The 12,737-nt window shown below is 43.4% G+C and overlaps 1 protein-coding gene across 1 annotated transcript; it reads left to right on the top strand.

Moving 5' to 3' along the window:
* The first annotated feature begins 6 nt into the window (after positions 1–6).
* Positions 7–10,057, top strand: LOC129742729 (protein muscleblind-like). Its single transcript, XM_055734673.1, has 2 exons — positions 7–1,006; positions 9,875–10,057. The coding sequence occupies exons 1-2, from the start codon at positions 818–820 to the stop codon at positions 10,055–10,057; spliced, it is 372 nt and encodes a 123-aa protein (XP_055590648.1). The 5' UTR covers positions 7–817.
* Positions 10,058–12,737: the final 2,680 nt, after the last annotated feature.

Here is a 12,737-nt window from a genome sequence, read left to right as displayed (position 1 = left end):
CACCGAGTACCGAGCATTTAGAAAGTTACCACTTCCGGATCCCCGCGCCCTCTCTCAGAAGGACAATCACAATCAAACGTCCTCGAGCGTTATTATCCTGTGACGGGTACCCGACATCATCGGCGGAAACTTCTCGAAGAAGAAGCTCGACAAGCGAGAGATAATCAGCGAGAACAAAAGAATACGTCCGAGTTCCCAAGTCTGTACTACGGAATTTTAACTTTACCTAAGCTCCTGCGAGAAGTTGGGAAAGTAGAACAGAAAGTGAACGTACCTCTAGTCGTCGTCATCGCCGTTACTGAAACAGTAAATTGCCATAGGAATTAGCCGTTAGTCGAGGAAGAGTCCAACTACTTCCTAGGACAACTAAACACACAAATACAAACACGCATTACTTGGAATTATCTACATCGACGAATCTTGTGATACACTTAGCAGCGTTTCGCGCAAATGGTGGTTCGGAAATAGAAAAACCGGAAGATTTAAACAAAAAAAATAAAAGAATCTAGTGCGTTCTAGCAGCCAATTTATGAAATAGGTGTAGAGAGAAGTTTTACTATTTTTAAAACGAAAGCTCCGGTAGCACAGAATAACAACAAATAAAAAAAACCGCGAGAGTTCCTATCAGAAGTCTCCTCCGAGTCGCTCGGAGTAAGTCAACGCATAAATAAAATAAAACTAGATCAAAACAAATAAAAAAAACAAGAAGAACACAAACAGCAACTGAATCACACAAAACAAACCCTCTGTAGGACACAGACAAGCAAACAAACAAACAAAGAAACAACAACAAAAACTCCTTTGAACCAAGTAGCGTATGGCCGCCATGATGAATGTGACCAATCTGCTAAACGGAAAGGACAGCCGCTGGCTGCAGCTGGAAGTGTGCCGGGAGTTCCAACGCAACAAGTGCTCCCGTCCGGACACCGAGTGCAAGTTTGCCCATCCGCCGGCCAACGTGGAGGTGCAGAATGGACGCGTCACCGCCTGCTACGACAGTATTAAGGTGAGTGGTTGAGGGTGTTTTTATTTTATAATTTTTTTTTGTAGGTTTTGAAACAGCTAATCGGGAGGAGCCGAAAGTTTGAATCTTTACTTTCACGTAAAAAAAGTATGGTATTTCCAACAATAATCCATTTTTATTCAATTATATGTCTGAATAATTCTCGACCAACTATAATAATCAAAATTTCAACAAAACATATAGGCAATCCGATTGATTTCGTACATTCAACAATATAGATTATACATTAAACTATAGTTGTACGATTAATTTTGTACATTCAACTTAAAATACAATAGATTCTACTATAATGTACGATTGATATCCTACATTCAACAATAATTATAGTAGATTCAATTATAATAATATGATAGATTATATGATTGATTTATTCATAAATATGATAGATTCAACTATAATAATATGATGGGTTGAATTTTGAATCCACGTCCTGGTTCCTCTGCTGTTTTTGCATCTTGATGCATGTTAAATTGTGCGTTTTAATAAATCGGTCTCGGAAGACGTCCTCAGATATCCGTGCTTCTGCACCTAGCAAAAATTTGACCAGAAAATACAGTTCAATTTACTATATTTAAAGTTCAGTACCTTGAATCAATCATACATTTGTTGTTGAATCTATCATATTTACGGTTGAGTCAATTATACCACTACAGTTGAATCTGTCATATTTATTGTTAAATGTTAGAGGTCAACCAGAAATGTATAATTGAATCAATTATATTTAAAGTTGAATGCCTGTGTTACACTTACATAAATACTCAAAATGGAAGAGTTTGTATTTATCAAATAGTAGTTGAAGGTATGAGCAGGGATGAAGGGATATGCTGAAAATAAATAAAGTTATTATTAATATAAAATATAAGAAAAATTGAACTCGGCAACACATAAGAAAAATTTAAAATAAATTTCTATATCAACATTTTATATTTTGACAAAATAAAGCAAAACAAACAAAACAAAGTCAGTCTTTGATCTATTCTTGAGAGCGACAGACGTGTCTGAGTGAATCTTTGAATTTAGATTCGTAAGAATCGTAAAATCACGACAATAGCGTGGTGAGATGAATAACCACAAGGAGCGTAGATTTTCAACGCTACTGCAACGATAGTTTTTTTTATTCGGCCACCGGTGAAAAGACAGATTGACGAAGGGAGCGCAGAATTGTGAGGCTGCTGCTACGAAAAAAAATGTTTCTGATTCTGCCACCCGAAAACGACAGATTAGCATAGGGAGAGCAGATTTTCAGAGCTGCTGCTACGAAAAATTATTTCTGATTCAGCCACCTGTGAAAAGACGGATTGGCTGAGGGAGCACAGATTCGTGAGAAGGCTGCTACGTCTGTTTGTTTATGATTTGGCCACCTGTGAAAAGACGAATTGGCTGAGTGAGCGCAGACTTGTAAGACTGCTGCTGCTACGAAAAAAAAAGTTTCTGACTCGGCCAACAGTAAAAAGACGGATTGGTTTTAGGGAGAGCAGATTTTTAAGGCTGCTGCAACGAAAATTGTTTCTGATTCAGCCACCGGTGAAAAGACGCATTGGTTAAGGGAGCGCCGATTTAGGAATAAGCACATAAAGCGGAGATTTTCAAGGCTGCTACAACGTTTTTTTTATGATTCGACCTCCGATGAAAAGACGAATTGGCTCTAGCACAGATTTTTTAGGCTGCGGCTACGATTGTTTGTTTATGATTCGGCCGCCGGTTTAAAGACGAATTGGCTCAAGGAGCACAGATTTTAAAATAAGTACAAGAAGCAGAGAATTTCAAGGCTGCTGCAACGATTGTTTTTATGATTCGGCTTCCGGTGAAAAGACGGATTGGCTCTAGCACAGATTTTTGAGGCTGCTGCTACGATTGTTTGTTTATGATTCGGCCACCGGTGAAAAGATGAATTGGCTGAGGGAGCGCAGATTTGTAAGGCTGCTGCTACGAAAAACAAAATTTCTAACTCGACCACCGGTAAAAAGATGGATTGGCACAGGGAGAGCAGATTTTCAAAGTTGCTGCTACGAAATTTGTTTCTGATTCAGCCACGCACCGGTGAAAAGACTGGATTGGCTAAGAGAGCACAGATTTTAAAATAAGCACAAGAAGCGGAGATTTTCAAGGCTGCTGTAACGATTGTTTGTTTATGATTCGGCCACCGGTAAAAAGACGGATTGGCTGACGGAGCGCAGATTTGTAAAGCTGCTGCTACGACTGTTTGTTTATGATTTGGGGCAACCTGTGAAAAGATGGATTGGCTGAGGGAGTGCAGACTTGTAAGGCTGCTACTACGAAAAAAAAAAAAGTTTCTGACTCGGCCACCGGTTAAAAGACGGATTGGCATAGGGAGAGCAGATTTTTAGGGTTGCATCTACGAAAAATTGTTTCTGATACAGTTACCGGTAAAAAGATGGGGTTGGCTCCGTAGATTTTTAAGGCTACTGCTATAAAAAATTGTTTCTTATTCAGCCAGCGGTAAAAAGAGGGATTGGCTCAGGGAGCGCTCTGGTAACAAAGACAAAGAGCGACTGGAGAAGCACAAATTGGAATAGCTGTTGCTGAGAATGATCTAGGATTGTTCCGGCTCTGGTAAACACAGACAGAGCGGCTGAAAAAGCACTGATTGGAAAGGCTGTTACTGAGAATGTTTTCGGATTGTTCGGGCTTTGGTAGACAAAGACAGAGCGGATTTTTTTTTTTTTTAGTTGATCACCCAGGGGGTAAATCCTTTTTACGGATTGCATTCCAAGGCACGGCGAGCGACCGAGTCCCCCCAGTTTGCTACTCTGGGTCCATGGGTATTGGACGACTCATGATACTAAGTACCCCTACGCCATAAAGTCCACCTGGGGCCGCAGACCTGGTTCCCACCTCGAACTGTTTAGTACACTAAGCTTTAATAGTGGGAGGTCTATTCGCGCTAATGCGCTCCAAGGCAATACTCATTAACGAGACCACTTTAAGCAAAACCTCTCCTCCTTACGACTCGACGCCTGAACTCTCCTCTAACGACTTGAGAACCGACATCTCCTCGCAGTGACTCGAGATTCCCACGCAAACCTCTCCTCTTCGCGACTTGAGGCCTGATCTCTCCTCTAACGACTCGAGATCCGACCCCTCCTCGCATCGACTTGAGGATACCTCTCCTCTGCACGATTCAAGGCCCGATCTCTCCTCTAACGACTTGAAATCTGACCTCTCCTCGCAATGACTCGAGGTGACCACTTGTACCCCTCCTCTTGTTGATAAGGGGGCCTGATCCCTCCTCTTACGACTCGAGACCCGACCCTCATCATAAAGACTCGGGGTTAACCACACAAAACTCTCCACCTTAAGGTTTGAGGCCTGACCTCTCCTCTAACGACTCGAGGCCCGACCTCTTATCTTAAGGGTTCGAGGTTTGCCACCTTGCCCGTCGTGTGCCTGATCGAGAGCAGCTTATCCTAGACTCGCGCCTGTCACGGCACACGCGCGGGACTTAACGCAACGACTCGGATGATTCCCGACGAAGACGTCATCCTACTCCGACTCGAATGGCTCACCCTGCGTCGAGAGCCACTCTACCCGTGGATATTCCCCGAACGCGGAATAACCCTTTCCCAACGATTTCCACTGCGAAGAAGGTCAAGTCTTATCCCCGCAGCTTCTGTCGTTGAGAACCGCCCTACTCAGATACTCCCCGAAGGTGGAGCATCCTACGCACGAACGCGGCGCACCCACGGCATCCGCTACGCAGAAGGTATTGTCTTATCTTTGTAGCTTCAAACCGAGGGGTCGGACGCACTCTACTCGACAGCCCCCCGTCGATGGGGTCAGTCTACTCCGACCGATGTCCGGTCTTCTTTAACCCCTTGGCTGGCAACCCTAGGATTTTTGGCCCGTGGGTTTTCCTGCCCGTTGTGTGCCAGATCGAGAGCAGCTTGTCCTGGACTCGCGCCTGTCACGGCACACGTACGGGACTTGGAACGCTACGACTCGGATGTTTCCCGACGGTGACGACATCCTACACCGACTCGAGAGGCTCGCCCGGCATCGAGAGCCTCTCTACCCGTGGGTATCCCAGACAGAGCGGATTGAAAAACACAGATTGGTATGGCTGTTGATAAGAATGTTCTCGGATTGTTCCGGCTATGGTAAACACGCACAGATTGGCTGGAACAGCACAAATTGGCGAGGCTGATGCTAAGAATGTTTTCAAATTGTTCCGGCTCTGGCAAATTCTGAATTTAGATTTGTAAGAATCGTAAAATCACGACTATGGCACGACGGTTGTGTTTTCAAACGTGGTTTCAGAACTATTAAACGGTTTTATTTCTGTGTTAAATGATTATTGATCTTCAAAGATCACTAATTTCTGCACAAAGTGAAGATACATAATTTGATTTCATATTTGTTTATTTTGATATCAGGAATAATTCTCATTATTAAGGTGCAATTTTCAAGACCGATGCCCAAAGCTTTAGAGTCCATTCTTCGGCTTTTTGAATTACTTTCATGATGGAAGCTTTGAATTTTCTTCTATTTTCTGACTTAAGTACTGAGATTCGGTTCTCGCATTCGTATATTCAGTAATTTTTTGGTCCAACAATAGAATCTTTTCAACAGCAGCTGAATTCAATATTCAAAATCAATCTCTTTTAGCCCACAAACCAACATAATAAAAGTTGTTAGATACTCCATGAAAGCGCTATCGCTCGGATGAAGGAAGTTTCGACGACCGGAGAGAAAAAAAACCTTCCAAAAACAGCTTTCAAACAGTCCAACCACCGTCACAGACCGGCTTATACATATTTAGCATCGAAAATGCATCGACCACAATGCAACGGCGGACATTCTTGGACCATATGCAATTTGTCCCTTAAAGCTTCTGTGTCTGTGTGAGGATAAATTTGTGTGTGACCGGCTCGCCGGATGTTCTATTCATCATCGTCCGAACCGCTTTTCCTTTGGGAGAACCCATTTTGGAGACGAGGAAGATTAAATTTTCTTCAAATTCTGTCTTTTTTTTCTTCGCTGTTATATCCTTCCTTTGGCTCCCGGAGTCCATTCACTTTATTCTCTAGGTTGCTGATGAAGGACTGCCGTCGGCATGTCGTTACACAATGCCCTTGGCCCTCTCGGTCGATGGTGGGGCGCGGCGAACGAAATTTGTTAAACGGAAGTGCCGCTCCTCTGGGGCGGAAGCAGTTTTATGAAAAATCCCACAATACCGGAGCATTTTGTAATGTATAGCTACTACACACATGGATGATGGACCAGTGCCAAGTGTTTCGGTATGTGTGGTTTGGATATGTATATTTTTAAGCCACCATCCATATAGGCTTCCTTCCCTAGACCATGGAAAATGACGGAAGTGGAACAGATTGGAAGGTTTCTTTCGTGTCGGTCAAAAGGCTTTCTGTTCTCGTAGAGGATACAGTAACGACAGACTGGGGTTTTGTTGAGATAGCTTGTTTTTTCCTCTAGTCTGACCGAAAACGTTCTGTCCAGCTTCCGTTGCTTCTACTCAGCAGTGCCTATAAAATGATGTATTCGTTGCCAGTGTTGAAAGATGGTTTTTGGATGAATGGTGGTTGCTCCTTTTTTTTGGTTCGCTCTTCCACTTTTCTCGGAACCCGTTCAGCATGAATGGAGAGCATTATGTAAACACGCCGCTTACAAAATGTTGCAATCGAGGCTTTCTTCCGGAAGAGGGTTTCAAAAGGGATTATCTCTTTAATTTTGAAGTTTCATATAGATATTGTAGTGAAAATTCGTTTCACCATAGCTTGCATCGAGTTGAATCCACCTCATTTGGGAATATTTGGATTTTTACACTCAGCGTTTTATACAAAATGTTAGGATGCAATTGATTTTCAATGTTTTTGTTTAGAAACAAGTGGGTATCGGAGCCATTTGGTTTTGACATATGAAGTTGATAATGATCCTTCCTATTTTTTAAAGGAGGTCCCATACATTATAAATAGTAAAAGCCATACAACTCATGCCATGGCCGTAGGAATGGAGGAGAGGGATTTGGAGGGTTAACCTCTTTTTCTCTCTTTTTTCTCTTTTATGAGTTCAATTAACACATTTCATAAAAAGATCAATAAGTTTTAACCTGCAGTGCGAATATTGAGAAAAACATGATTTAAACCTTAAATTATGCCAAACCATTAAATCGATATACTTTAAGCTACTGGGTTGTTTTCCAAGAGATAGTTGCTTGAAGTGTCAACGAGTGAGAAAGTTTTCGGCGTCCCTTCCATTCGTCAATTCAACTGAGTAGCATTCCATTTGAGGGACTTGATGGTCCAAACTTAAATTCAGGACATATGCTATCTTTCTCATGTCTGATTGAGCTTTTCCAACTACACATATGGGTGTCCTACGTAAAGCACTTGGATAACAGATGCAAAGTCCGGACCGGCCAGGACGAATTTGTTTGCACCGATTCAGATTTCATCGAAGAAATGAAAAAAAAAAAAACGCTCCCAGGGATTACATACACTCCCACTGACAAAAACACACTAACATTCAGTCAGTCAGCTGCTGAAGTTGCACTTTTGCCCGATTTGTTTTCGTCTCGAGTGTGTCGTTGCCGCCGATCAACTTCTACGTTCCTTGGAGTAGAACCGTACATGGAAATGAAATTCGCAAACTACAACCCTCGAGAGGTAGTAAAGTTGAGGAACACAGTAATGTTCCAGTGATAAACTATAAACAATCAATTCGAATCCGCTCAAGCGAATCATAATCCAGAATTATTCAAATATGCATGAACACATCCGATAGTTGAGTAGCTGAATGGCTGCCGGCCTAGCAAATCTGGAGCAAACCGCAACATTTAGCAGTAACGTTTACAAGTATGAAGCAGGAAGGTATGTCGTCGTCGTTCAGTCAGGCAGGGAGTTGATTGTCGAGAGCCCGCCGCGCCCTCGTTAGTCTTAAATTCTCGGCAAACAAACTGGAAAACAAACACCGAAACTACATGGCAATGATTGTAATTGACTCCCCGGCTTATGGGAATTATATTGCGAATTTGTGAGCCTGATTGTAGGTGTGTATACGTATGTGTGTGAATGGAGTCGCGGTTCTGCTTGCCAGTTTGTGTGTTCGCCTCCCGCGCTGCTAGAAACAAACAACAACCGGCACTATACCGAAACAATAGTCTATCAACATTAATTTAAACGACGACGACGATCCACGATGGCTCCCTGAACGAACCTGAAATCGGGCACGTGTGTGTGTATGGAGGACCCCGCCCAATTTCAGCGGAACATACCGCTCTATTTTAGAGTAGAGGCCAATCAATTCACGGTAGCTAGCTCTTCGTTTCTGTTCTACCAACAACGCGAAATGAATGGAGGCAAAAGTGGGAGGTTGAAGGAGGAAGCCCACGCACTTTCGATCCCAGCTGTCGATGTAATCTAATTTAGGCTCGATTTGCAAAACCCGCCACAATCAGGCAAACGGGACGCGCACCTTGCCAAGCAATGCCGCCGTCGACATGAAATCAATCGTCATGGAACTTCCGGCGGTTCAATCCTAGTAGGATCCTACCTTCTGCGAGAAGGTGCCTGTTTGAAGTTTTGTGAAAACCATACACGCGTATAGTGAACAGTTGCGCGCTTATTTGCCAACGCTCCTTCTGCAAATGAAGGCTGCTAAGCGTGAGAAAAATTAAACGGGACAGTTTGATATTTGAATCAAGGAACTGAGCAGTGCTAATTCCGTTTATTAAGCAATCGTAAGCTTGAGGAACGAAAGGATTGGTTTTGGGTAATGTTAAACTACCAATATTATTTCGTGTAGTTTTCATTTTCTGTTTCATTTCATTAAAAGAAATCAAAGAAAGGTTTTTTTAGGCCTGTGCTCGTAGCAGAAAATATCTTCCTCTAGCAAGACCGAGATGGATTTGACCTCCGCCACAACATCAGCAGCTACCGAGGACACCGTTCGGTATGCGCTGATCACTCGCAGGTTCATCAGCCGCTGCACACTGCAGAGCTTTTGCAGGTTACACTGCCTGCTCAAGGCTGCCTTCCAGGCTGCCGCTCCGGACGAGGTCACACTCACCAGGACCCTCCTTCTGCTATAGCGGATCGCCGAGTTATTCGACATGGCCCGTGAGAGGGCTGCTGTCACCATTGCCGCTCTTTTACAGGCGTAGTCGACGTGGGCCGTAAAGCTCAGCCAGTCGTCGATCATCACCCCCAGGTACTTGATCGCACGCTTCGATTCGATTGCGCATGGTTCAGCTGCAATCGTCCCAGATTGTGCTGAAATCAAGTTGGTGATCAGTACCATCTCGGTCTTATGGTGAGCCAGACGCCAGCTCTTGGAGCGCATCCAACTTTCCACCTTCTCAACAGCTACTGTGGCAAGTAGCTGAACCTCTCCGGTTGATGGACTCGATGCCAGGAGAACCACATCGTCGGTGAATCCCACAAGTCTCATTTCCATGGGGAGACGCAGTCTCAGCAGTTCGTTGTGAACAATTTTCCACATTACCGGGCTAAGTATCGATCCTTGTGGAACCCCTGTCGAGACACTCACTGTTTCCAGTCCCTACTGTAGTTGGCGTTACGGAAGTAACACTCCACCATCCTACAGATATATGCCGAAATCCTCATATGAATGAGCGACGACGCAATCGCTGCCCAACTAACGCTGTTGAAGGCGGTCTTCACGTCAAGAGTGATCACTACGCAAAACCGCTTTCCTCTCCTCTTCTTTAGTCTGGCTTCGTCTGCCCCCTCGATGACACGTTAAATGGCATCCACTGTACTGCAGCCTTTCCGAAAACCGAACTGGATAGGCCGTTCCCACTTTCGGTGTAGAGCTGGATTCTGCTATGTACCACCTTCTGTAACACCTTTCCAGCGGTATCCAGGAGACATATCGGGAAAAATGCTGATGGGTCACCTGGCTAGCCAGATTTTGGCAGGAGAACAAATCGCTGCCGCTTCCACACGTCTGGGAAAACCCTATCATCCACGTACTGTTGCAGTGATGACCGAAACATTTCAGGATGTTCCATCAGCGCGGCCTTCACTGCTACTTTAGAGATGCCATCCGGACCCGGAGCTTTGTTCAACTGAAGGGACTTAGCTCCTCCTCACTCGTATCCTTGTCGCAATGGACCCTCGGCCATGTAACTCCCCCGTGCTGTGGGAACAGCTCGTTAACGATCTCTCGCAGTTTGTCCGGACACGATTCCTGTGGCGCACCTCGCCTCAGGAATCGTCATTGGCGTCCTCGCTAAGTTACCTGAATTATGCCTTTTTGTTCGCCTTGATTGCCCTGCAGGAGGCAGATCTCGCAGTTACATAGGCCACCCTTCGCTCTGCTCTTGCTGACGGGGACCTCGCTCTCTGCATATGTCGCTTAGCCTGTAGGCAGCTAGTACGCAGGTCTATGGTTTCTGTTGTCCCCCAGTAGACGGGTTGCTGAGTGTCCTTCCGCTTGGCCCTTCTTGTCATCTCAGCGTCACATGCGCGTGCAAGTACCCTCGTCAGGTTTTCCGCGGACAGGTTTTCCAAGTTCCGCTCCCAATTTAACACTTCGACAAAGACATTCCGGTTGAATTGATTTGTCTTCCAGAGGCGTGCTCCTGTTTTCGTACCTCTTCTAGCTGCCCGCGTACTTGTGCTAACCCGATACCGAATCGCAAAGTGATCGCTACCGGGGAACGCATTGATTACTCTCCAGTCGCTCATCCAGCCCGACCTACTGAAGGTGACGTCAATGATGGACTCGCTCCCATTCCTGTGGTAGGTCCTTGTATCGCCTACATTCCCAAGGTCTGCGTTCAGCCATGCCAGGGCTTCCAGTAGAAGCTGTCCTCTGGGGTTTGTAAAGCGACTACCCCATTCTACGGCCAACGCGTTGAAGTCCCCGCCTATGACAACGGGGCTCCTGCCCGTGAGACCTTCGACGATTTTGTCCATCATGACGCCGAACCTCTCCAGAGACCACCTCGGACGAGGTCACGCTCGCCAGGACGTACACCCAGATACTGAAGAAGCCTCAGTATCATGTGTTTTGAGACATTACTTCAAGGTTGACTGCCGGCAAATGTTATTTTTATAAATTCACAAAAAAATACATGATCTGACTAGCGATGTTCCCGTATGGCTATCAACGTGCGCCATATTTTATTACTGGCACTGTAAACGGGACTTATAAGAGTGTGAACAGAAGCGTTTGATCCGTTTATTGAAGCAAAACGAAGAACAAACGGATGTGATCATGAAATCTTGTTCGTGCCACTATTCACAGATTTTCCTGGAGAGCAAAGCGATGAAAACGGAATCATTTTCGTCAAACTGGAAAAATCTACGAAAAAAATGTATGCCTTTGAGTATTCTAACCAGTTTATGAACATAACTTAGCCGGTTTATGTAAAAAAATTAAGCCAGTTTATGAACATAACTTAGCCGGTTTATGTAGAAAAATTAAGCCAGTTGGGGATTTTTTTTTATTATCTGACAATTTGCGCCGGGGGTCTTCAGATTTTCCCCAAAATTGAAAATTTGGTTCATTTTTGCGACTTAAAAACGCATGTATTTTTTAAGATTTTTAACATTTTTATTTTTTGAGTTAGCTTCGGTTAGATTTTTTTGTCAATAAAAAATAACCATTTTTCAAAGCTACATAACTCTGTTATTTTTCAACGGAAATTATAAAATAGCACATCAAAATGCATTGAAATTTTATCAGCTTTCCAAACAAAATAGTTGAAAAAAGATAAATAAAGACCTTCAACATGAAAAGTTGTAAATAAACTTTAAATGGCGTCTAAAAGTACCGTCTGCACCACCGAATATTTTGCAAAAAATACCATTGAATAGCTCAATTTATGATGCAACTTTCATCTGAAGACACCAAAGTGGGCCATCAACTCCTTGAAGAGTTATGAAAGAAATAATGACGATAAATCTCTTTTTTTGCATCGAAAACAAACAATGGTCGAACAACTGCACTTACATATGGAGATAGCGCACACTCCTTACAACATGGAAACAAAAGAACTTACCATAGCAGGTAAAAAACACTACTTTTTCGTGCTTTGTAGAGTGTTTGCAGCATAACTGACCTTAAATTTCCACTAAAATTCTTAGTATCGTATTGTTAATGTGATATAACAAATAATGGGAATGTTGCTTTTACAACCTGGTCATATGCTATATAACTTATTAACTTTTCGATCATAGATCATTGTGAAGCATTATCAATGCCAATAATAGAAGGTTCAGTCCCTATGTTTGGGATCACAAAAATGGGATTAAAAAATGAAATATAGACGTGCTGGACATAGTTTTTATATCGGGAGCTAAGCACTGGACACCAAAATCCTTTCCCATTGATAAAAAAAAAGAGTGTGGCATAAGTGTAGAAATAATCGAAGAGCTCAGTATGGCCAGCCCAGGCTGTAGAAGGCATCATTCCTATTGTAGGTAATATGACATTGAAAATATGATACTTTTACCGTATTCGTTTTCTCCATTCGCCCAGTTTTGAGATTTACCATACACTAGAACGAACATAATTCGTCGTCAGTGTTTTGCTACCTCGATCGCTCACAAACGAATCTTCAGTGTTCCACCGTCCATTTTAAATCAAATCTGAAACGAATACGTTATTAGATTTTTGGATATAATATGATGTCAGTTTAGCTGCAACACTCTACTGCCCCTACTTTCATAACAGTCCCATATGCAAAAATAAGCAAGCGAGAAAATCA

This window comes from Uranotaenia lowii, chromosome 2 (assembly GCF_029784155.1).
Source record: "Uranotaenia lowii strain MFRU-FL chromosome 2, ASM2978415v1, whole genome shotgun sequence".
In the NCBI taxonomy this organism is placed as follows: Eukaryota; Metazoa; Arthropoda; class Insecta; order Diptera; family Culicidae; genus Uranotaenia; species Uranotaenia lowii.
Note: the sequence above shows the minus strand (reverse complement) of the source record. Positions and strands in the feature narration are given on the sequence as shown.